General features: G+C 35.2%; 1 protein-coding gene across 1 annotated transcript; it reads right to left on the reverse strand.

Moving 5' to 3' along the window:
• Positions 1–16041: 16041 nt before the first annotated feature.
• Positions 16042–19920, reverse strand: LOC145594883 (U-box domain-containing protein 40-like). The gene is made up of 2 exons (XM_081651228.1): positions 18911–19920; positions 16042–17271 (listed from the first exon to the last, which is right to left on the reverse strand). Exons 1-2 carry the CDS (start codon positions 19688–19690, stop codon positions 16492–16494), a joined length of 1560 nt encoding a protein of 519 aa, XP_081507354.1. The 5' UTR covers positions 19691–19920; the 3' UTR covers positions 16042–16491.
• Between the last annotated feature and the right edge of the window lie 2483 nt (positions 19921–22403).

Raw genomic sequence — 22403 nt, forward strand, 5'->3', positions numbered from 1 at the left:
GTTTTGTTGATTGATTAAGCTTGTTGATAGTTTGATTGATTTACTTTGATTTCAATTGATGAACATGAATTTGTTGATTAGTTTAGCTTTGATTTTGATGTTCTTAATGGATTGTGAGTAGTTTGATAGCTAGGATAATGGTGAAGCATGTATTAGTATTGAATTGAAGTTAATTTGGGGAAATTGATTGAGTTGATAATGTGATCAAATTGGTTGATTAATTTTGTGCATGTGTGTGTTTGATTTAGGCTTGATCACCCTAGTTATTCACACTAGATTGCATTGTAAGTTCACATTGATACGGACCATTCGTTTGTGGCTTGCATTTACGCGATTGAGGTATCTTGTGACGTTTCCTAGCTAGAGTTTATCGTAGTTAGTGCTAGTTAGACCTCTAGGAGAATAACTTGATATGCTCTTTTGGTTGCAATATTGATTTTCCCTCACATTTCTTGACTTAATTGATTGACTTCCCAAATTGATTGATTTCATTATGAATGCATGTGGATCCTAGCCCTAGTGTTTATCACATTTGATTTCCTTCAAGTTTATTTGTTACATTCGACTTAGTCTTAGCGTTACAACCCTACCTCTTGATTTCGGAATAGCTTAGCCATAGACAATAGACGTTTACTCACCATTCCTTTGGGTTCAACTCTTGACTTACCACTATACTTGTATAAGGGTTGGTTAAGTGTTTACAAATTTTGTTTGATCGGTTGGGGAGGGTAGACAACGACCTACCATTTCACCATCGATCACGTATGCTTCCTCTGCATAAGGAAAGAAGAAAAAGAGTTAGAAAAATTGGCATGTGTAAGCGTCGTTTGAAGTGCGCCTACGTAAAAGCATGTTGTGAATATGCTTGGCACTCATAGGAAGTGGGAATTAACATAACGATTAGGGACACGATTAGGGACAAAGAAAGTAGGGAGCCGCCAACAAGTTTTTAAGGAACTTGTAAACCGTTCACGGATCATTATAATAAGGCAACCACGAAAAGGGACAACGATAGGCAACAACGATTGACCCGTGAAGGTTACACCCCATTCATAATCCATGAGATTACTAACTCCATATGGTTCGGAACCATGAAAAGAGGATCGGGGATGATGGTACAAAGTGAGTCATGGAGTCACATTCGCCCGTATTGGCCTCTACTCGATTCTTATTGTGAAAAGTTTTCCCGCGATCACAAAGGCATGCAAACAAAATATTCAATTTGCTCCAGACTATTAATATGCTAAATTGGTTGAATATTAATGCAACATATAATTCTATAATATCGGTGATCACTTGATTAAACAACAAGATTAAAAAGGAAGCTAAACCGGTTGTCCAAATTATCTTATTAGTCGTGATTTTCAATTACATATTCCCTTTAAACATGCAATATGGTGATCAATAAATAATATAATACAATAAACATTAATATTGGAAGCAATTCAACAATAATAGCGTTAGTCAAATCAAATAATAATAACCCTAATCATGATACTAGCAATAAGAAATAAAAATAAGAGTAATTAAGTGATTAATTACTCACTTTCCGCGTTTCCTTGAAATTGCTACATCATGAATAAATTGTTAGTAACTTCAATAAAAATATTAATCAAATTTAAATAATTAAATTAAATAAAAATAGAGTTGATTTGGTCCAAACCCTCAGTTAATTCTACTTTCACGCCCTAGTTTAAGTGTAGAACTTCGGGTATTGTATGGACTCCTTAGAGTGCTTAAGGGATATAAAATGAGAGAATAGGGTGGCTAGAATTTAGGCTAGAGCAAGAGAATGATTTTTGGTGTAGGGAGAGAGTAATTTTTGGTGTAGAAGAGAGGAAGAGAGAATGATTTGGTGATCAAGCTTGTTGATGATTAAAAAAGGGGAGATATGACCTCTATTTATAGGGAAAAAAGAGGGGGTCAAATCAAGAAAAGATAAGAATTTGAATCGGATAAAACTCTTGCGAAAGACAGTAGTTTTTGCGGTTTTTGTTTTTATCATATCTTTTAATCTAGAAATTGGAATAAGATGAAAAAGAGGTCGTTGGAAAGCTCTTGAAATCTACTTTCTAACCCAATTAGAAAATATTTTGTAAAAAAAAAAAAGATATGGCTGAAATAGTGGGACGGTGTCAGTTTTGGATAGAGTTTCGTATTTCTTTTATATCTTTTTCGTTATAGCTCGGAATTAATATTATAATATATCATTGGAAAGATAATTTCAAAGGCTATACAACCACATAAAAATCAGATAAAAACTATGAAGAACGAAAATAATTTCTGACTATCTTTGAATGTCTTTCAATTCGAATCGAATTACTAGAGGAGTTTTATTTTATTTCAAACTCTTTAATCTTATCTTTTCAAAAAGGATAATTAGGATCTTTTAGAAACTTATAGAAGCTTCCAATCAATCCTTATTGGATTAGGAGTGAAATTAAATCCTTTGGACCCTCCACATGATCATTGGGTCGTAGGTAAGGTGGGCTTAGGCTCGATTTAGACTCAGTTTAGTATTTTGGCCATAACTTATTCGTTATAACTCGGATTTAGGGTTATAATACATCGTCAGAAAGCTCTTTTAAAACCCCATCCAAATATTTAATCATTGGACCCAGATTATGGACCAAAATAAACTGGTCTAAACGTTTTCTTTAAAAGGACACGAAATGAATGATTTTAAAGGACACGAAATGAATTATTTTGGGTTTAAAAAGGCACGAAAGAGGAAAATAAGTTATAATTTAGGAAAATGGGCTATTAATTGGATTGGTTTAAGCACTCCAAGATTAAATACTCAACCCGATCAATAATGGCGGTGAAAGGTTGTTCATCATCGGGTTTGGTTTCGGGGACACATTTTTAGGTGTCTACAGAAGCCCCCACTTTGACTGAGTTTGTAGAAACGAAAGTTTCGAAATCGATATTCAAAGTAGTCGATAGGGACGGAGAATGATTTAAGACGTTCTGCGATCTTAAACCACTCTGTATACGCTGATACCTGCAGAAAAATGTGAGTTCCACAGATAAAAGAGTACATGGATAGAATACGTTTCTGACACCAGTGTATCGGTGACAAATGAGTTTGGTAGCTTCCTATGCTTGAAGGAATCCACCGGATGATACTTTCCATGCTTGAGGAAAGTCGACAGATGATGTTTGGTAGCTTTCTATGCTTGAAGAAACCCACCGGTTGAGATACTTTCCATGCATGAGGAAAGTCGAGAGATGACAATTTTCCATGCTTGAGGAAAAATATGTCTGATGATGAAATTGCAATTCTCTGTGTATCGAGAACCTTGCGCAGTAAATCGTCTTCGCTTGGGAGATGATCACTAAAATGATGATGGTTCGATTGTCCCCGAACGTGGGTGTAGTTGGTTCGCTTGTCCCCGAACGTGGACTGTAGTTGGTTCTCTTGTCCCTGAACGTGGGATGTAATTGGTTCGCTTGTCCCCGAACGTGGGATGTAGATGGTCCACTTGTCCCTGGACGTTGGGCTGTAAATCGTCCGCTTATTCCCGGACGTGGGTTGTAAATGGTCCGCTTGTCCCCGGACGTGAGCAGTTAATGGTCTGCTTGTCCCCGGACGTGGGCTGTAAATGGTCCGCTTGTCCTCGAACGTGGGCTGTAGTTGGTCCGCTTATCCCCGGACGTGGGCTGTAGATGGTCCGCTTGTCCTCGGACGTGGGCTGTAATTGAGACCTGCAAAATAAAATTTGCCAAGGGACTCGTATAGACCATGATTGACTCGACCAACGGACTTGACCAAGTTTGACTTGACACGACTTGACATGACATGTGTATGACTTGTGATTGTGTGTCTGTGTGTATATGTATGATTTGAGTGTGTGCAGACACAAGCAAACGAAGATGCAAAAGCAAAAAATTTCCGTCATTTTTGTCATGAGTGGAGGGTACCGACTTTCTCCCGAAAAAGAAAGACATGAAAAAGATTTTATTTTCGAACTTCCCTCGATGAGAAAATTTTGAAAAAGTTTTTGAACTTCCCCAAAAGAAAATAATGAAAAAGGGGAAGAAGTTTTAAACTTCCTCCTTAAGCAAGACGAAATGAATCGTATGAATTGAATAGCTTGTCTTGAAAACAGTTTATGCATGATGCATGCTCTTTGGCCAGGAGGCTAAGGACAATTACATCATGTAACACGATAGATGAATGAACTTAGGTTATGGAGCTAAGCATCATATATGGTGTAAGAAACGATCTTGAACGTCACTTAGGTCTAGAAGCTAAGCACGTATATAAACGAAGTGATTATTGCAGAATGAACGTTGCTTAAGTCAAGGAGCTAAGCACGATATGCTTTGTATGATTAAAAATCACTAATATATAAATGTAACTCAGCACATTATGCGATGCATGAAACAATGAATATTGCTCAGGTCAGGAAGCTAAGCAAGTATACAATGTTTTTTCTAATGAATGTTGTCTTTAAATATGATGAAACATGCACGGTGTTGAAACAAGACTTTATGAAAAAGGGTTCTTAAAGGGAAGGATGATATGGATATGAATGTGTGAGTGAAGTGTGTGAATGTGTAACTAAGGCTGGCTGCAAGGGTTATGGTGATGGAAATATATGTGAAAAGAGTTAAAGATGATGACTCTTTAGGCTGGGTAGGCTAATGTGATGTGGATTCAAGCCCCTAAGTCTAGCTCTAAATGAGTAGGGGTATAGGATTAAGCATTGGATATTCTTTGACGCGATCATGCATATGAATGTGGTCGCACCTCAATGTGAGGTTGCCTACGTATCAGTTAGGAATCAGGCCGAACGTAGCTCTAACCGAACTTTGCACAAGTGTGTGTACACCTCAAAGAGGTCTATCAAGGGTGGTAATGTGGTTAAGCTAATGGTTTAAGGAAGAAAAGGGTAGAAGGCTCAAGACCCGAGAGAAACCCCCCGAGATGTGTAATTGTGTATTTGAAAACTTTGCAAGTTTTATTTTTCACATTTTTTTTTTTTTTTTTTGCTTTGAACTTCTTCTTATTTTTTTTTTTTTTTTTTTGTTTTTTTAAAATTTTTTTGGTCATTTGAATCAATGTAGGCAATCCCAGATCATGCGGTTCATCACTCACTTAGCATCCATGTTTCTCAGGCACAGTACCAAGCACTCGATGAGAGACGTAATTCGAGACGTGTTCATATCAAAGACATTGGAACACTTGCCTTTAGACATTGTTTTTTTTATTACTTATTCTCTTTTTTTTTTTTTTTTTTGAACTTGCTTTCTTACTGTTACACAAATTGCACATCTTTCCATCCCTGGTTAAGTGAATGTGGGTTGAAGAAATAAAGGCCAAACGTTAGACAAGGCTCAAAGTGGTTGATGAAGAAATGGATATGTGATTGAAATGGTTTAAGGGGAATGACAGGGTTGCAAAGGTGCCTCAAATCATTGGTGTACCTTGTGTTTAGTTCGGCATTTTTTTTTTTTTTTTGTTGTTGAATGACATGATCAAGCAAAGGAAAGAAATGCTCATTGATGGAACATGGCATATAGACATAAGGATAAGGAGAACCTATGCTAGACTTATTAGGGAAAAAGGGTTGGAACAAAAGATAAAAAAAAAGCATGAAATCTTGTATGGAAACTTGTCTTGTGCTTCGTCTTCATGGATGCTTATGAATTACGGAGTACTTGTTACTGCCAAGAGGGACAACAATTTTGTTATTGCTGATGCTTTGATTGGAAGAAAAGAAGGAAGGAATGACGTTCCCCTTATTCTTCCAACTCTTGCAACTATGGAACAAAATGAGCTCACTTAATGCCTTGACTCAATACTTGGATTGGAAAGGAAGAGTGTACAAAAGAATTTTTAAAACCTATGGAAAATACTCCACTCATTCCTATTACGACGGAAAAGGACGCATGCATGGTCCTAATATGCGATCATAAACAATATAGTGCATTACTCAAAGATAAAGTGTGTGCAAAGACTCAACATGTGTGATTAGGTGAGTTTATTAAGACTCGTGGTATGCTCGCATGTCTAGACATGAGGACGTTGTGAAAAACAAAGGACCAAGGGACCAAATAGCACGGAAGACTAAAAGACAAACTAACTTGATTAATTTTGTCCAATTTTAATGTTTATGCTATTTACTAGGCGAAAATAGTCCATTGGCAATCGTTAGTCATAAATAAGATCAACCACAATCAACGAGAAAGAACACATGTTAAGGTTAGCACAAAAAATCACAAGAAAATAGAAAGACGAGTGGAATTCTAGAAGAGTTAGGACTCATGGGTATAAATAAATAAATAAATAAAAATCTACAATCCTATGTTATACGAGTTGACACAGATTAAAGGACTTGGCTAAGACTATCTTGACACGAAAAGAAAAAATAAAAATAAGAGGTTGCACACTAAAAAGACACCTAAACTGGACAGGCTGTAGTATATCGGTTATAACTTTTGTTCTGTGACTTTGATTGTGGCGAAACCAACGCCTAAAAGATAAAACTCGGGGCTACAGATCCATAGGTGGCATGACACGTAACTCTTTCTAGAACTCCGGTTATGACCAAAACAAGTTGACTCTTTTGCAGGATACGGGAATAAAAATCCGGGTTGACTCAAAATAAATAAAAAAATCTATGACTCGACTCTAATAAAAAAAAAAAAAAAAAAAAAAGAAGGTTTAATAAGAGGAAAAAAAAACAAGAGAAGAAAAAATAAAATAAAAATATGCACACATGAGCACATTGCCACGCATGATGCAATGAAGTTCGCTACCTAAAGTCAAGTTCTATGTTCCACTATGGTCAAGTTTTTGGGTGTCAAAGGGTACCATGGTTAAGAGTTTGGACGCGTTGGCAAGGCAGCCTCCCTTGAGGGTGTATGCCAACGGGCGGCTCCGCGAGTTCGTGATGAAATCGAACTCGACTCCATGGTTTGGGTGGATTTAAAAACTCGGATGAACCCTTATTGCCATGAGCGTTTTTGGGTTGATAGAGCTTAAATCCCCCGGGCTAGCCACGTACGTAGAACACGTACTATTGTGGAAAAATAGGTAACCTAACATGCATATGCATATGTGACAATGCCAATCAAATCGCAGGAATACAATTCAAGAATCTTTCAAGTCTCATCCACTCATCTCAATTAAATACCGATCACTCAAATCAATAAATAACCAAGAATCCTCCCCAGTGGAGTCACCAAATTGTAGGAGTCGTTTGAATTGCGCCTACGTAAAAGCATGTTGTGAATATGCTTGGCACTCATAGGAAGTGGGAATCAACATAACGATTAGGGACACGATTAGGGACAAGGAAAGTAGGGAGCCGCCAACAAGTTTTTAAGGAACTTGTAAACCGTTCACGGATCATTATAAGGCAACCCCGAAAAGGGACAACGATAGGCAACAACGATTGACCCGTGAAGGTTACACCCCATTCATAATCCATGAGATTACTAACTCCATATGGTTCAGAACCATGAAAGGAGGATCGGGGATGATGGTACGAAGTGAGTTATGGAGTCACATTCGCCCGTATTGGCCTCTACTCGATTCTTATTGTGAAAAGTATTCCCGCGATTTCAAAGCCATGCAAACAAAATATTCAATTTGCTCCAAACTATTATTAAGCTAAATTGGTTGAATATTAATGCAACATATAATTCTATAATATCGGTGATCACTTGATTAAACAACAAGATTAAAAAGGAACCTAAACCGGTTGTCCAAATTATATTATTAGTCGTGATTTTCAATTACATATTCCCTTTAAACATGCAATATGGTGATCAATAAATAATATAATAGAATAAACATTAATATTGGAAGCAATTCAACAATAATAGCGTTAGTCAAATCAAATAATAATAACCCTAATCATGATACTAGCAATAAGAAATAAAAAATAAGAGTAATTAAGTGATTAATTACTCACTTTCCGCGTTTCCTTGAAATTGCTACATCATGAATAAATTGTTAGTAACTTCAATAAAAATATTAATCAAATTAAAATAATTAAATTAAATAAAAGTATAGTTGATTTGGTCCAAACCCTCAATTAATACTACCTTTCACGCCCTGGTTTAAGTATAGAACTCCAAGTATTGTATGGACTCCTTAGAGTGCTTAAGGGATATAAAATGAGAGAATAGGGTGGCTAGAATTTAGGCTAGAGCAAGAGAATGATTTTTGGTGTAGAGAGAGAGAATAATTTTTGGTGTAGAAGAGAGGAAGAGAGAATGATTTGGTGATCAAGCTTGTTGATGATTGAAAAAGGGGAGATATGAACTCTATTTATAGGGAAAAAAGAGGGAGTCGAATCAAGAAAATATAAGAATTCGAATCGGATAAAACTCTTGCGAAAGACAATAGTTTTTGCGGTTTTTGTTTTTATCATATCTTTTGATCTAGAAAATGGAATAAGATAAATAAGATGTCGTTGGAAAGCTATTTAAATCTACTTTCTAACCCAATAAGAATCAGATTAAAATATTTTGTAGAATAAATTATATGGCCGAAATAGTAGGACGGTGTCAGTTTTGGATAGAGTTTCGTATTTTTTTTATATCTTTTTCGTTATAGCTCGGAATTAATATTATAATATATCATTGGAAAGATAATTTCAAGATCTATACAACCATATAAAAATCAGATAAAAATATGAAGAACGAAAATAATTTCTGACTATCTTTGAATGTCTTTCAATTCGAATCGAATTACTAGAGGAGTTTTATTCTATTTCAAACTCTTTAATCTTATCTTTTCAAAAAGGATAATTAGGATCTTTTAGAAACTTATAGAAGCTTCCAATTAATCCTTATTGGATTAGGAGTGGGATTAAATCCTTTTGACCCTCACATGATCATTGGGTCGTAGGTAAGGTGGGCTTAGGCTCGATTTAGACTCAGTTTAGTATTTTGGCCATAACTTATTCGTTATAACTCAGATTTAGGGTTATAATACATCGTTGGAAATCTCTTTTAAAGCCCCATCCAAATATTTAATCATTAGACCCAGATTATGGACTAAAATAAACTGGTCTAAACGTTTTTATAAAAAGGACACGAAATGAATGATTTTAAAGGACACGAAATGAATTATTTTGGGTTTAAAGGCACGAAAGAGGAAAATAAGTTATAATTTAGGAAAATGGGCTATTAATTGGATTGGTTTAAGCACTCCAAGATTAAATACTCAACCCGACCAATAATGGCGGTGAAAGGTTGTTCATCATCGGGTTTGGTTTTGGGGAGACATTTTTAGGTGTCTACAGCATGCGAACGATAAAAAGTTTTAAAGCCCCACCTTAAGGAATGTTCATGTATAGGCCGCATTCCGACATAAATATCGGGTCCCGAAGCCAACCGGCCAAAGGAATCCAGTTCGTTGGCACGACCACCATTTTGTCGTCCTTCCTCACCTTCTTGACTCTAAAATAGTCAAGCTGATGCTCTTAACTAGGGTGGACAGGTGGCTTGTCTGCTTTGTGGTCCCCTCGGCCGAGCTAGATTGGCTCGGCATTAAATCGATTCATCAGTAAGTTGAATTTACATTGAAGACCTAATTGTGTCTCCCCAAAAACCAAACCCAGTGATGAATACCTTTCACATTATTGATTATCAAACAAAGTGAAAGTGTGAACAATCTTGTGATGCAGTCGTTTTTAATAAAATACCTTCTTTTTGTTTTTGAAAATGCTCTATTTATGAAAATAGTCAGTCTAGTTTAGTTTGATCCATGATGAGGGTCCAATAATTAAGTAGTTGGATGGGTCTTGAAAATACCTTTCCAACGATATATTATAAGCCCAATTCTGATGCATAATGAGGAAGTTATGGTCAAAATACTTGGTTTAAGCTAATATGATTTTAATAATTTGGTTTAAGCATTTTTCAGTCATGCACATTGAGTCATGTGAGTCATGTACATTGAGTCATGTCGTGTCATGTCACATCGAGTTGAGTCTAACACATGTTTCAAAACACATTAAGTCACACAAGAGTCACGCACGTATCAAATCACCTTGAGTCAACCTCAAGTTAGTCAATAAGCCTTAGGTCATTCCTAAGATAATTAAAAAGATGAGCAAAGTCCTGTAGTCCAAAATATAAATGCAGGTACATCCAAGCAAGAAAGAACATTCTCGGATTTTTTCAAAACAATTGCGAATACGACCACATGAGATTCTTCCAAGATGAGAGGAGTTTGAGCAAAAATTAGAGATGAAGAGCTTTAATTTGCAAAAGATTGAGCAGATTTGGTTAAAAGGAAACGACCAAGTTCAAAGTTCGGAGCGAAACCGCAACGAACAGCAGCAGCACGGGCAAAATAGGGAAGACCCGACGACAAGGTTGTCTCCTGGCGACAACATCTATCGCTTGGCGACAATCAGAAACAACAACGACAAGCAATTCCGGCTAGCGCTGGAGCGGCGACAGAGTACAGGGCCCTCATATTAGTTTACGCGGACCTCATACAGTAATTTCGGGTTACTTGGTACGCCAGTTAGCCCCTATAAGCAATTTGACATGATTAAGTAGTCGGCTTGTTTACAATCACAATCAACCTGACAAAAGATCGTCTCACTTAGCTTAAAGCGCCTAAGCATTGGCTCATCGCAAGCACCGAAACAACGGTTCACAAAGAATTCCTAGGATGGAAGACTTCCGCAAATCAATTTGAAGACTTTGAGAATCTTAGATATGGTTCTTAAAGAAGAATTTTCCAAAGATGGAAAGGTCGATTATTCCTAAGGGTTGAAGACAAGAAGACTTGAAGATTCAAGACGACGAAGCTTTCAACATGGGGGCTTTAAAATTTAAAAGAGTCTCTCGTTTGGATTTGAGAAGGATGGTTTGAGATGAAGCGACCTTCAATAGCTTTCACTATGATTAGGGTGGTTATTATTAGATTTGAGAAGAGCGATTCAAGATGAAACGGTCTTTGATAGCTTTTGCTATGATTGAGGAAGTTATCACTTGATTTAAGAAGATGGCACAAGATGAGCGATCTTTGACAACATTCGCTAAGATTGTGGAGGTTGTCACCAAGATTTGAGAAGATAGCACGAGATGGGCGCTCTTCGACGGCGTTTGCTAAGATTGTGGAGGTTGTCAACAAGATTTGAGAAGATAGCACGATATGGGCAATCTTCGACGGCATTCGCTAAGATTGTGGAGGTTGTCATTCAGATTTGAGAAGATAGCACGAGATGGGCGGTCTTCGACGACATTCGCTATGATTGGGAAGGTTGTCACCATGATTTAAGAAAAAGCTCGAGATTTAGCAGCAATGATAGAAGGCATTCCCTAGGATGTGGAGAGTTGTCACAAACAACTGCAGGTGATTTCAAGCGGAGTTATCTTCGATCATGTTCCCTGAGATGTGGAAGATGGTCACAAAGCAGAAGAGGATCATTTCAAGCTTAGCAATCTTTGATAGTGTTCCCTGGCTTGCGAAAGATTATCACAGCAAGAATTGGATGCAGTTACAAGCGTAGCAGTCTTCAAGCGGGATGGCATTCTCTAGCTTGTGGAAGGTCGTTAAAACAAAATACAGCAACAAAACGGTTACTTTCAGAGACGTTTGCTCGACGGTGCAAGATACGCATTTCTTAACTCTTCTATCTATTTAACTAACGCTAGTTTGCAGGTATCGGCGTTACAAGAATGATTTAGGATCGCAGAACGTTCTGAGTCATTCTCTGTCCCTATCGATACTTTGACTTTTGTTTTCGAAACATGACTTTCTCCAAACTCACTCAAAGTGGGGGCTTCTGTAGACACCCATTTGTGCCTCCCCAAAACCAAACCCAGTGATGATTACCTTTCGCGTCGAACCATAATCGAATGAAGTGAAAGTATGAAAGGCAAGTGTTGCGGTAAGTTTTTATTAAATTCTTTCTCTCTATTTTTGAAAACTCTATTTTATTAAAAATAGTCAATCCAGCTTAGTTTGTTTTGTGATAAGGGTCCAAAAATAGTGTAGTTGGATGGGGCTTGCAAAGAGCTTTCCAACGATATATTATAAGCCCAATTTCGATGAATAATGAGGAAGTTATGGACAAAATACTAAACTGGGCCCGGTTTGATCTTTACATGCGGCCCAATGATTTAGAGGAGGGCCCAATGTTAATTATTATTCCTAAAATTACTAGGATTAATTATAATTTTCTAGAATTCTCTAGAAGGTTCTTTTCAATCCTAATAGAGTTAGAATTAATAATTATATTATGATGAGTTTTATTTGGAATAAAATATTATTAATTTACTTAAATACGATTTTAGCTTCTATACGGATTCCATAGATCAAATTTGGTTAAAGTTTGGATTCCGCGTGGAAAGCGCGTGAAAACCAGGTTGTCGCCAAACGACAGGCCTGTCGCCACGCGACAGAGTGGTTTTGCGGCGACAGCTTGTACTTTTATTCCTTATCAAATTCTATGCTTTTGCGGACTATTTTTATTATAAATAGGGTCCTAAACCTCCGTTTTTATTCATCTACAATTCATAATCACCTAAATCTCTCTATTCTCTCTTGCGCAATATATCTTATTCTTTCTCTCTCTTTCTAAACTAGCTTTTCGTAAACACAATTCCGCACTCACGAGATCTAGAAACACCTAGCCAAGTTCGAAGTTGCCTTCGCCCTAGACGTGAAAGTTTTATACTTTTCTGAGGGTTTGGTCCCAAATCCAGTCTAAACTATTTAACTCTTTCTTTCAATTATTTAATTTAATTCTTTAATTTAATTATTTGATTTTATTATTTTCATTGAAGTTTACTAACGCGTGTATTTTGTTATTGAAAAGAGGTACGAGGCTTCAAAGTAAGTAATTAGCTTACTCCCTTTTTTATTTCAATGTAGAAAGCATGCTTAGATTTGATTAATTCTTAGTATTATGTTAGGATGTTATTTATTGCTTTCTAGAATCATGTTTAGGCTGCCTTTTATTCTTTCTAATATTATGTTAGTACCATGTTAGGTTTAAAGCTTTGATCTTTAATGGTTAGTGACATGCTAGGATTTGTTATTAATCTTGTTAGTATCATGCCTAAGATCTTGCTATTAATATTAAGCTTTATTATTTAACATGATTTTGATTATTATTGTTATTATTATGTTGCTTGATATTTATATTTATTGTTATTGCTTGATCACACCTTTTATGCTTGTTAAAGGAAATTTGTACTGGGAATCACGCCTAATAAGATAATTAATAATTTGGTTTAGGCTAATATGATTTTAATTCAAGTGATCGCCAATAATAGTTTTATTTGTGCATTAATATTCAACCAACATAGATTAAACATGTTTAGGGTTAATATAATGATTGCATGTTAGTTAAAAAGCGCACATGAATACGAGTAGAATAAAGTGGAGGCCTATTTTATAGGGTGGATCCCTTCTTTTGTAGATTGGATTCGTACCCTCATCCCTGAACCCTATTTGGTTCAAGACCTTTTGGAGTTGACGATATCATGGATCGTTAAGGGGTGTAACCTTCACCTTGTGAACGGTTTACAAGTTCCTAAAACTTGTTGGCAACTCTTTTGCTCTCTTTTCTTTCCCTTTGGACGCCACCATACTTAAGTGTATGATTACAGTGGGGTTCAAGCTTGGGGTTATGATGCTTGAAATATTCCCTACAGTAGGAGAGAGAGTCTCCAACTTGACCTATTAAACTCGTAAATAATGCATAGAAATTGCCTTGTAGTATTTTGATATGAGCCAAGCTAAGAGACCATGTCTTTAAATTTATTTTATGACAAGCATTCATCATTAGAGTGCCTATTTGCCTTATTGGATAATCTTTATGAAGGAATTGTGTCTTCATGAAGTGTTGTAAGTACTAGATTTGTAATGGATCGAATTATGGAGATACTTAAATAGTTCATTTTTTAAATTTGGGTTGTCATTATATGTTGCTAGATGTGATCAATGATATTTGGGTCAGTCAAATAGACCAAAGTCCAATAGAATAGATCCTACGCTACAAGGCCACACTATGTGGTGATGGATTAAACTATGAAGGCCCCTTAATAGAGCAGCCGACCATGAGAAGGATAGAGGAGGAGTTTGAGCTTGGTTTAAAATCTAATTATATATATATATATATATATATATATATATATATATATATATATATATATATATATATATATATATATATAGATATAGATATACAATTAGAGTTGTCTAAGGTTAATGGGTGAATTAATACCCAAGCAATCAAGAGACCCAAAACCTTAACCCCTCCCCCCCCCCCCCCAATCCACGCATGGTTTCGTGTGGTGGTGATCGGTGGCCGGTTTCTCCCACCTTTGTGGTTCGAAGGTGGTTCATGCCCGACTATCTAGGACTAGTGGAAGTTCAATCCTAACATGTGGACTTAGTAGAGGTATCAAGCTTCAAGTTCTATTCTCTCGAGTTTGTAGTCAATCATACATGAAATCACGCGTCAAAGGTGGGAATCATATGTGATTCTTTATGTTTTATGCTTGTTGATCTTGATTAGGTGCAACTAGATATTATTCGTGAAATTTTGGGCGATTTAATTAAATATATATATATATATTACATTTCAACTAAAAATCCTAATAATTTTCTCCCAAAACTATGATTCTCATATCCAAACACAACATATTTACGCCCAAAATATAGTGAACAATTGTGGGAAATAAATGTATACAATCACATACTTTTTCAATGAGAAATCTACGAGATAGAATAATTGAAGATGATGAAATTGAAGAAAGAATGTCGAATTGATTCCGTAGTTGAATTCGGTTGTACAATTTATTTAAATTTGCTTACAATTTATGGATGATAAAAAAAATTTGGAGGTTTATTTGAAAAAGGGTAGACTTTAAAACAATTATATAGGACTATAGGAGTTTGTATAGGTAGCTTGTACAGATTAAAAACTCAAAGTTGTTATAAATTGCGAAAATACCATTGATTATACCTTGCTAGCCTGCTAGGAACCAATTCTTCTAATTATTGTTGTATACACTTAAGTGCATGGTACACCTTGATTAGTTGGGTGCATAGTGCACCCAAACGTACATAAAAACTTCAGCAGTTCGATGTATATAAAAACTACCCTTTGGCAAGTTATCAAAATTGTTTCTTATCTATTTTATTTTATTTCACAGCCTTTTTCACTTTTTTTTTTTTTTAATGGTATAGGGAGGGGGTGATTTCATCGAATAATAATCGTCATTCGACACTTACAATCATCCCTTAAGAGATCTAAATTCTCAATACAAGAATTAAATACCCCTGAAATTATGGCATCGCTTCTGAACTGCTCCCGGAAAATTTTTGATGTATTTGCATCGTTCTTATCGGAGGTACATTGATGTATAGTCGCAAAAGTGATAAAACTAAGATATGCAAATTTGCAAGATTGTTCGGTTAAGGTGTCAGGGGTCATTTTAACCCTTTATGGATCTAAATCGAACTCGAAATTGTCAAAAAATTTAACGAAATTGTTTCGCTTCGCGTGTCATGATAAAAAAAAATAAGAAATATCATGATAAGCAAAGTGAGACATTTTCGTTTATATTTGACAATTTCGAGTTCGATTTAGACCCATAAAGGACCTAAATGACCCCTAAAACCTTAATCGAACAATTTTTATCACGAAATTAATAACATCACGCAAACCGAGACATTTCTTGACACACATATGAGACATTTGCTTTTTTTTTTTTTTTGCTAATTTCGAGGTTAACTTGGATCCTTAATGACTAATATGACTTCCAAAACTTTCAACAAAAAATTTTTGACACATAAATCGAGACATCACATGTTAACAAAGGGGTATTATAGTCTTTTCCTTAATTATTTTAACTTAATGAAATAGTTTTTAATGGTGTTACTAATGGTTGGGAAAAAAACCAAACCACAAATGTACCGATGGGAAGACAAAATTTAAAAGTGTATCAATGGGAAAAGTCAAAACAAGGATGATACCAATGGGAATTTTCCTTAAAAAAAATAATAAATAGATAAACAAACTACATAATGTAACACTTTTTATCAATTTACAAAACAAAACAAAACAAAAGATAAAGGGACTAAAAAGTGTTGCCAACCACGTGAAAACAACAGGAGGAAGAAAAGGCAGACGAAATAATTGTAAGCAACTAGTTTTCCTCACATCTCACAGCAAATACCTGTTTCCCTGCTAATTGAGCTGTATTACAAACTAAAAAGTTGACAGCCAATTCAAAGTTGCAATTTCTGGAGTTCAGAAACCTTTAGATAGCTTAGGAAAGAATCAAAAAAAGGGTCATTAACGACCATTTAATTTAATTTACATAAAACACGCCTCGTGATTCGTGAAACCATCATCTGAACTCCATTTCTGTACTGAGTTTAACTTAACCATTATTTACACCTTTGAGTTAGATAATATCAAGATAGCCAAAACACCCTGCAGGATTTAAATGCACCCCCAAAATATAAACACAACCAGCACAAGAAAGCAGTTAAAACTCGGTAGAATTCCTACATGATTGGCCTCCTGGTCGAGTAATGGCTCGACTTTGGAACCCCGTCTCCAGCACTTTCTCCCAGTCGACTTCTTCTTCCTCTTCCTCCTTTGCTTTTAACAGCTCGATAATCCGTCTTGCCTTGTCCTTTGCCCGTTCACGATTACTCTTTTCAATAACATCCTTAAGCACGTCCATTGCCCCAGCTATCTTGGCCAATCCTCGGAATCTCAAACCCCCTCCATGACCCAATGCATAAAGTGCAGCAACACAGCTTTCCTGAGTTGACTCTGAGTCAAATTCACCCTTCCTTAGCAACTCTATCAAGAACTCAACTGCACCAGCATCTAGCATAGCAGCCCTTCCCTCATTACAAGCCCCCAAGTTGCATAATATTATTAAGGCACGCCCTGGCATTTGACCCGACTTTACCATGCCAAGTAGTAGTTGAACTGACCCAAATTTGACCAGTTTTAATCGGTTGCTCTGGACCAATGAGAGATGGTATAAAGCCAAAGCCGCATCATGCCTAGCTCGTTCACTCTCTGATCTCATCAACATATGAATTAATGGTTGTAATGCACCAAGAACTCCTATTACAGTTTTATTTCCATCATCAAGGGCTAAGCTAAAGAGTGCACCACAAGCATGTTCTTGGGCCTCAGGGGATCTCCCCCTTAACACATCAATCAGAGGGGGAACAAATCCAGCTCTTACAATCTTTACTTTGTTAACCTTTTCTAGGGACAAATTGACCAATATTGCTACCGAGTTCACCTAAAAAATTTTGTTAAGTGGGAAATTATAAGAAGCAGCAAAAATTTTAGCATCGTTTATGCAACAAATTCTATTACAAACAATCAAACTTGCAATAATCAACAGCATACTTATATAGTCACATTACAAGATTAGATAAACTAGTTAAAATTTTTTACCATTTCTCGTTGAAAGTCTATGAGAATATGGGTACAATACAAACTGTCTTGCATGCACACATTTGAGGTGGGTAAGGGCAGAAGTTTTTTTTCTATTTTACCTAACTGCTTACCAAACCCCAAATTTGTAGCTTTCACTCAAGGCCAAAGGAAATGCCATCTTATACTAAAAGGCATAATGCTCAGATATCAGGTCTGGTTCTAAACTTCTAATCATAGAAATTGTCGTAACTTAATGATTTTTCTATTTACTTAGCTACATCCCAATCAATAATGCTTTCTAAAAGGATTATTTCCCATATATTGTCACTCATGCTGAAGTAGAACACCCAGACAATCTCAATAACAATAACCTCCCAAAGAATTTATACAATTATATATCAAACTGTCAATAACCATTCTTGAATTCTTCCACTTCTTAACTCGGACATATGACATAAACAAAACTCATGTACTCTTCTTTTAGTTTAAATTTAACATATATTGTAAAATTGTAACAAATTTGCTCCCATAAAACGAAACTGGATCATAATTTACCCATACATAAATCAGCTGATGGAAAGAACAACAGAATGAATGCACCATTACCATGTTCATTTACAACTCCTTTAGAGAAATTATGTCATGACTGGGATGCAAAGAGAACTATTCAAGATCAATGCTGTCACATCAATAAATAAAGTAGAAAACTAATTATTATGAGTCATTCAAGAGGAGAAATGTCCCTTTAATCTTCTGTATTAACTAAGGGCATAAATCAAATGGCATTTCCAAAATCAAGTTATATTTCTGTTAATATTCACTCAGAAAATACTACAGTACTGAAGTAGATAGGATTCAATATTTAAAAAGATACAATTGTGCTATACTTAATACGTTTCCACATTAATGCCCACATAATCATACTCCCTCCGTCGATAGTCCCTTATGAGTAAATTTTACTCCCAAAATGTTCACCCCATTTGTCTTTTTCAAAAACCATTAATATTAATTTTTTTACTAAAATTCCCTCCAATCTGCAACAATATTTGTGCAAATTTAAATTTCTCATGTAAATTTTTGTTTTTCCAAATACTTTTATTACTTATGTCTCTACTTTTTTGCATACCCCATGTCAATATACTTTTTCAATGTAATTTTACTATTCTTGACTATCTGAAGGGGACAGAGGTAATAGTTTTATGTATTAAACCACAAAATCTTGATTTATATAGATGTTAATCTCGAAAATTTACTACATATTGAAGAGTAGACATAAATGATTACATTTTGACTACAAAAATATTGACAAACTCAACATTGACCAACAACATATATTTTCAACAACACAATACTAAAAATTTAATCATAATTCATAATTTCTAGTTACCTGTCCAAGTTTAGTTGTCCCATTACTAATTTAAATCAAAATATTACTAATTTAAATCAAAATATTAACATGACAATCAATTCAAGACCATACATATATATACTTCACTTACCTGAATGTCAGTATACTTTGACGTGATCAAAGAGCGAAGAACAGACAGAAGGCGCGGAGTACAGAGACTAACACGAGACTCCACACTACTTCTAGTAGTCTTCCTCAACGCAACCAAACCTTCCTCTTGCTCATATACATGCTGACTCCTAAGCTTCGATACATATCCCTCATCAACGCACGAACCAGACTCTGTTATATCAAACTCAGAGCTCGACGAGCAAGAAGAGTAGCAACTGGGCCGAGTCGCGAGCACGAACGGCGTCCTTCTGAAAGACCCAGAAAGCGATTCGCTCGAGTCGAACCGAGTTTGCCTCCGAGTTAACTCACTCTCAGAATGTTCTAGAAGATTCGAACCCGGGTTCGAATCAACTCTTCGTAACAACTCACCCGAAATCTCCCCATTTTGCTTCGTTTCCGCCATTAATGATTCTAGAAGGTTCAGAGCATCGGCGAGTTCGAGGGGTTTTGGTGGGGAGGAGAGAGAAAGCTTAGCCCAGTTGAAAATGGAGGTTTTGAGAGCTAAATTGGGGATAACCATGGAGAAATCGGGGGTAGTACCGTCATTTAGAGTGGGTGTAAACCCTAGATTTTTGCAGGCGGTAACACAAGCTCGCTCAAATGTTTGACCCGTTGAGACGATTACCGGGTCAGCCATGAGTGACCCGGAAATCGGGCAGATGAACTCAGTTGGGGGTTTATCGGGTCGGGTTTCGGGTTTGGTTGGTGTTGATGTTGATCTGTAGATTGAGATTTTCCATCGATGCTTTCCACTACCCATTTTTGTGAGGATTTTTTTGGTTTTTTTCTGGAATTTGTTGGATTATAATTGAAGGTGTTTTTGCAGGTAGATTTGGAAGTTGAAGAGATGATGAAAAGAAAAAGATGAATTGTTTGCGAAATTGCGGGAGAATATATTCGAAAGGGGGAAAAGTTAGAAAGGAGGAGAAAGGTTGAAGAAGAAGAACAGGGGAGTGCTGGTGAGTAGTAGCAGTGACTACTGACTTGTGAGAAGTGAGTAACGTTGAGAATGAATAAAGCAAGCAAGAGAACATTAATTGTTGTTTGCGTAATTCGAGATTACGAGTCACCAACAGTTATTTCGTTCTGTTGTGCACTTGTGCGGATGCCTAGGTACCAGGACTACGTTAGCCCTTATTCCGATTTACTGAAAACAACTAAACTGAATTGATTGGGGTTGAATTAAACTAAATATAGCTGAAATGAATTGTTTATGAGAAAAAGAAATTAAGAATTGTACTAAACTGATTGAAGCTGAAATGAACTGATTGAAGCTGAACTGAAATGAAGCTAACAGAACAGGCCCTTACTCCGAAATTTTATTACTACATATTTTAAGATTAAGAAATTTTAACAATAATAATCATTGACGATAGTTGTCGTTGTAAAAATTATCATGACCTTGTTCGACAATTGGATGTTTGTTGATCTCTTCACTAGCCTGACTAGTTGTTTATAAATTTCTTGGTTATTTGATTGTTGACTCTTAAATGAATTTGTTAAGTCAAATAATTTCGGATAAAATTAGAGGGAGTAATTTGTATTTAGAACTTAAAATTAGTCGCATTTATACTAATCAAAGTATGTTTTGAAAATTGGCATTTGAAGAGCGGAAACCATTATTTTTTTCCTAATTTTTCATATTTTTGTTTTAAGCTTTCAAAAAAAACTAGAAATCCAAAACAATAGATGATACTACGTAACAAACGGAGATATACTATACAATGAAGACACTCTACCATAAAAAAAAAACGGAGATATACCATACAATGAAGACACACACACACACACATATATATATACACTAATGAAAGTATGTTTTGAAAATTGGCATTTGAAGAGCGGAAACCATTATATTTTTTCCTAATTTTTCATATTTTTGTTTTAAGCTTTCAAAAAAACTAGAAATCCAAAACAATAGATGATACTACGTAACAAACGGAGATATACTATACAATGAAGACACTCTACCATAAAAAAGATTAATATATATATAAATTAATATATATATATATATATATATATATATATATGTACATATATATATATATGTACATATATATATATATAAAAATAAGGAATTAATATTTAAATAATTAGATTATTACAAATTACACAACAACTTGTATTATGTAGCTGGCCATACCGTGAGGCCGATGTTACTTATTCAGGGAATACTATATATTTAGGGGTTATTTATTCAAGGGTTACTCGGTTCGAGTTTAGTTGACAATAAGTAGCACTGACCACACGGTGTGACAAATTACATGTAAAACTTTGTGTTCAACAAATTAATTAGATTAAGTCTGCTAGAGGAGTAGGGGCCCATATTGTATCTCGGCTCCCCACTAACTTCTTGTAAATTGATTGACTTTGTAGGTTTTTTGTTAATGTTTTATAATAATAATAATAATAATAATAATAATAATAATAATAATAATAATGATAATAATAACAAAATAATAAAAATAAAATAATAATAATAATAATAATAATAATAATAATGCAGTAATAATAATAATAATAATCAGGGCTTTTGGCTATGGTTTTCTTCCTTTCTCCTTTTCTTCGTTGGGGGAATTAGAGAAGGATGCTGTTGCGTTGCTAAAGCGGGTTCAGGCTTTCGCTAAGACTCAGGATATTGGTGCTCGTGCAGCTGCTCACATCTTCAGCAGGATAGGGTTCGCTATAGCTAGAGGGGTGGGGGCCCAGATTGTATCTCAGCTCCCCACCAATTTCTTGTAAATTGATTGACTCTGTAAATTTTGATTTTTGATATAATAATAATAATAATAATAATAATGCAGTAATAATAATAATAATAATAATGATAATAATAATAATAATAACAACAACAACAATGAAATTTGCTCTGCTCGGCTCAGCTATGCTATGCTTGACTCGGCTTTGCTCTGCACAGGAGCTCAAAAGAACAAGGTCTTAGTTTAAAACACAAGAACCATTGAGTTATTGTTTTGAAAACTAGAATAAAGAACTCATACCAAATAATTAAATATTTAATTGAATCTATAGTAATACTACTTATATAAAGTGAAAGGGATCTTGTGTGATAAATTTTACTTTTCCATAATACCCCTCTCATCATTATTAAAAAACAAAAAATACTACCATTTTTTTTTTTAAATGTAACTACCATCTTAGTTACAAAAAAATAAAAAATAAAATAAAAATAAAATGAAAAAATAAAAAAATTCCATCTTTTCTTTTTTAATTATTTTATGGGAAGTCGAATTTTATTATTTGGCCTACATGACATCAACAACATGTTTTTTAATATTATTTTTATGAACAATTCTTAAACCTACTAATATTTTTTTTAGTTGAATAATATAAGAGATAATATTGTAGGGAAAAAAAAAAAAAAAAAAGAATTGAGCTTTATAGATTATATTGCACACGCCTCTTAACTTGTATAATTAAAGCAAGGGATAATCCCTAATACAAAAGTAGAA

The sequence above is a fragment of the Chenopodium album genome, chromosome 19 (genome assembly GCF_948465745.1).
Source record: "Chenopodium album chromosome 19, dcCheAlbu1.1, whole genome shotgun sequence".
In the NCBI taxonomy this organism is placed as follows: Eukaryota; Viridiplantae; Streptophyta; class Magnoliopsida; order Caryophyllales; family Amaranthaceae; genus Chenopodium; species Chenopodium album.